The 3457-nt window shown below is 41.1% G+C and overlaps 1 protein-coding gene across 1 annotated transcript in view; it reads left to right on the forward strand.

Annotated features, from left to right (window-relative positions):
• LOC106521656 (eosinophil peroxidase) overlaps positions 1-3457 on the forward strand; it is a gene marked incomplete at its 3' end in the record, with an annotated part of 7139 nt that extends 3682 nt beyond the window's left edge. The window contains 10 exon segments of the mRNA XM_014014304.1: positions 553-640; positions 718-893; positions 978-1110; positions 1283-1409; positions 1488-1694; positions 1796-2156; positions 2520-2680; positions 2784-3042; positions 3127-3297; positions 3395-3457. Of these exon segments, the coding sequence (XP_013869758.1) occupies positions 553-640; positions 718-893; positions 978-1110; positions 1283-1409; positions 1488-1694; positions 1796-2156; positions 2520-2680; positions 2784-3042; positions 3127-3297; positions 3395-3457 (1746 nt within the window).

Genomic DNA, 3457 nt, shown 5'->3' on the forward strand with positions numbered 1-3457 from the left:
GTGTTGTCCGTCCCCGCCCCGTTCTGCATAAGTGTAGGGTTAGGGTTAGGGTTAGGGTTAGGGTTAGGTTAGGGTTTGAGGCAGGAAGAAAGGAAAAAAAGATAACAACACAAGATGTTCAAAAAAACAAAACAACATAAGATCACAATATACAATCACACAAAAACACATACAAAACACAAAAACATGTCCTGACAATTACATACAACAATATATTTACAATTATTCTTTGAGTGCATGACTGGGATAGTCCCATTTCCATATAAGGCATGGGACTGACGGAAAGGTCCGTCCCCGCCCCATTCTGCATGCTGCAGCGAAGTGTACCTCAGCGGGGGGTGGGGGTGGGGGGAGGACCAGGAAGGATGATTCAACCACTAGATGTCGCTGAAAACAACAAATCCTACACACTGTGCCTTTAAAGGACTGGCACTATCAATCTTTGGTGTTTATAGTGAACGTTTTTGGAAAGTATTGCAGCTGAATGATGGCTTACCACTTTTTAAAATTTTGGTTCTTTAAACTAAATGCATGTGTTTTGTGTGTTTTTAGAAGCCAATTTGAGTCCAGATTTTATAGAGAAGTGTGTGAATGAAGCTAAGGCCAACGTAGACGCAGTCTATACATACTCCAGACGAGAGTGAGTGTAAAAAAAACATTTTTTAAATCAAATGTTCCAAATCAATGTATTTATAAGTCTGACCTCTCTGCACACAGGAGCATTAAACGGGTGAAGAGAGACACAGCATCACCTGCAGACATCCTGAGGCTCCTGAAGCAGCCCAGAGGAGTGTCCCGTATGGCTGTGCGAGCAGCTGACTACATGGACAACACACTTCATCTGATCAGGAGGTCCCTGGCAAAACGTCACAAACGTGCCATTAATGACACAGGTCTGCATTTATTATGATTTCAATTAGATTTGTTTCCAAGGGTTGAACTGCAGCTCATTTTTGTTCCTATCTTGTGTTGACTAGATCTGATCTCTGATTCGGATCTGGAAGTGATCTCCAGACTGACAGGCTGTGCTGCACAAGTCAGACAAATAGCTTGTCACAGTATCACTCACGTAAACCAGTATCGGACTGCAAGTGGCATCTGCAACAACCTGTGATGCAACAATTTGATTATAAAAAACAAAACATAATTTAATGGAAAAAGTTATGCATTAAATCTGATTCTAGACTTGTCATTTTTATATTGCATTTGTTTTGAAAGACATTTGCTCGTTTTATATAGAAAAACTGTGTAACAATCGGTTTTATTTATCTCTTTCAAATAGTAAAAACACTCGTTGGGGAGCCTCAAACACCCCATTTGCATATTGGCTGCCTACTGAGTATGAAGACGGAATCTCTCTTCCTAAAGGCTGGCATGGACTGAAAGTCAACGGTCAATTTCTTCCTCTGGTATGACTTTCCGAGTCACCTTTCRTCTCTACTCCAGTACACAAACACCTGTACTMATTGTCTWCATTTTGTCCTCAGGTAAGAGAAGTGTCCAACCGTATCCTGGCAACAGCTAACTATGAGGTCCTGAGCGACGTACGCTACACTTTCCTGGTGACCATGTTCGGCCAGTTTATAGACCACGACCTGACTTTAACCCCTCAGTCTCCTTCCATCAGATCCTTTAATAACGGCATTGACTGTGACAATTCATGTATCAACACAGAGCCATGTTATCCCATTAAGGTCAGTGTTTTTACATTTTGATATTAAATTATGGATACATGTAAGATACACTTTAAAACACACACACATTCACRKCTAACAGCTTCTTGYMCTTTCAACAGTTCCCCAAAAAGGACCCCCGCCCTGACAGTCACCCAGAGTGCATGCCCTTCTTCCGCTCTGCTCCAGCTTGTGGTTCTGGCAACACAGGCTACATCTTCGGTGCCAGCACCACCCGCCAACAGATTAACGTTATCACAGCCTACCTTGATGGGAATCAGATCTACGGTTCTGACAACAACAAAGCTCAACTGGTACGAAACCTCACTTCTGATGAGGGTTTATTGAAGGTCAACACAGAGTATGATGATGACGGTCGTGAGCATCTGCCCTTCACTCCTGCCATGGGAGCCAACATGTGTGCCACCCGACGCAAAATAACTAATGATGCAAATGCTGAGGAGGTGCAGTGCTTTTTAGCTGGTAAGCAAAAAATAAATAAATAAATAAATAAATAAACACCTGTAATAACAAACTTAAAAAAATCAACTTTTCCTAAAGATGATAGCATTTACCCCTTCTTCTTAATAATTTAATCCCCTCTCCATTGTACTGTAATGCTTTTTTTCTTCAATTACTGTCTCTGCTCGTAATTATTTGCTTTTTAAGCAGGTTTTTAGCATGTTTGTATGAATTTTCATGTTATCTTATTAATRTTTTTATCATTTGTAAATGTATTTTTATATGTTCTGTTTTGGTTTATTGTGAAGTAATATTGTGAAGCACTTTGTGGCTACTTGACTGGTGGTATAAAAATGAAGTTACTTACTACTTACTTACTTTAAGGTGATGATCGTGTTTCTGAGAACATTGGATTGATTTCTATACAAACTGTGATGTTGAGAGAGCACAACCGTTTGGCCCGGGGACTGGCTCAGCTCAACCCACATTGGAACGGAGAGAAACTGTACCAGGAAACACGCAAAATTGTGGGAGCATATATCCAGGTAAGGGACATGAAAGCACAAGTACAAATGTTTGACAAGACAGACGCCACGTCTTGCACAGACTTTGGTAACGTGTCAACATAGCAAACCTTTTGTACTATAGGTTATCATTTTCAGAGACTGGCTCCGCATCATCCTTGGACCAGATACCATTGCCAGTCAGCTTTCAACCTACTCAGGTTATGATGAWAAKGTKGATMCCAGAATTGCAAGCATTTTTTCCACAGCTGCCTTCCGATTTGCTCATTCAATGCTTCAACCCTTCATGTTTCGTCTTGATGAGAATTATCAGAATCATACTAGTTACCCCACAGAGTTGATCACTAAAACCATGTTTACAACATGGAGGGTCCTCTTTGAGGGTAAGACACTGAACTTCTTAACTCTTCATAAAGTAGAATTTAAAAATCATGGATCAAGTCTAAATGGTTTCATGTGTTCTGCAGGTGGAATTGACCCAATCTTGAGGGGCTTGGTGGGTAGCAAGGCTAAGCTGAACACCCAGGATCATATTTTATCTGATGAACTGAGGGATAGGCTGTTCAAGTTCCTTGTAAAGGTAGCATTGGATTTGGCATCACTGAATATGCAGAGAGGCAGAGACCATGGACTCCCTGGTAAATATTCAGTCTAGATGCCTTGAGTCTGGAAAGCCTGTTGCATAAACCACTGTAAATTCTGCATCATCCCAAACTGTGCTTTTGTGTCTTTTAGGCTACAGCAAATGGCGTGGGTTCTGTGGACTGTCACAGCCAAAGAATTTGAATGAGTTGGCTA

The sequence above is a fragment of the Austrofundulus limnaeus genome, unplaced genomic scaffold, assembly GCF_001266775.1.
Source record: "Austrofundulus limnaeus strain Quisiro unplaced genomic scaffold, Austrofundulus_limnaeus-1.0 Scaffold114, whole genome shotgun sequence".
In the NCBI taxonomy this organism is placed as follows: Eukaryota; Metazoa; Chordata; class Actinopteri; order Cyprinodontiformes; family Rivulidae; genus Austrofundulus; species Austrofundulus limnaeus.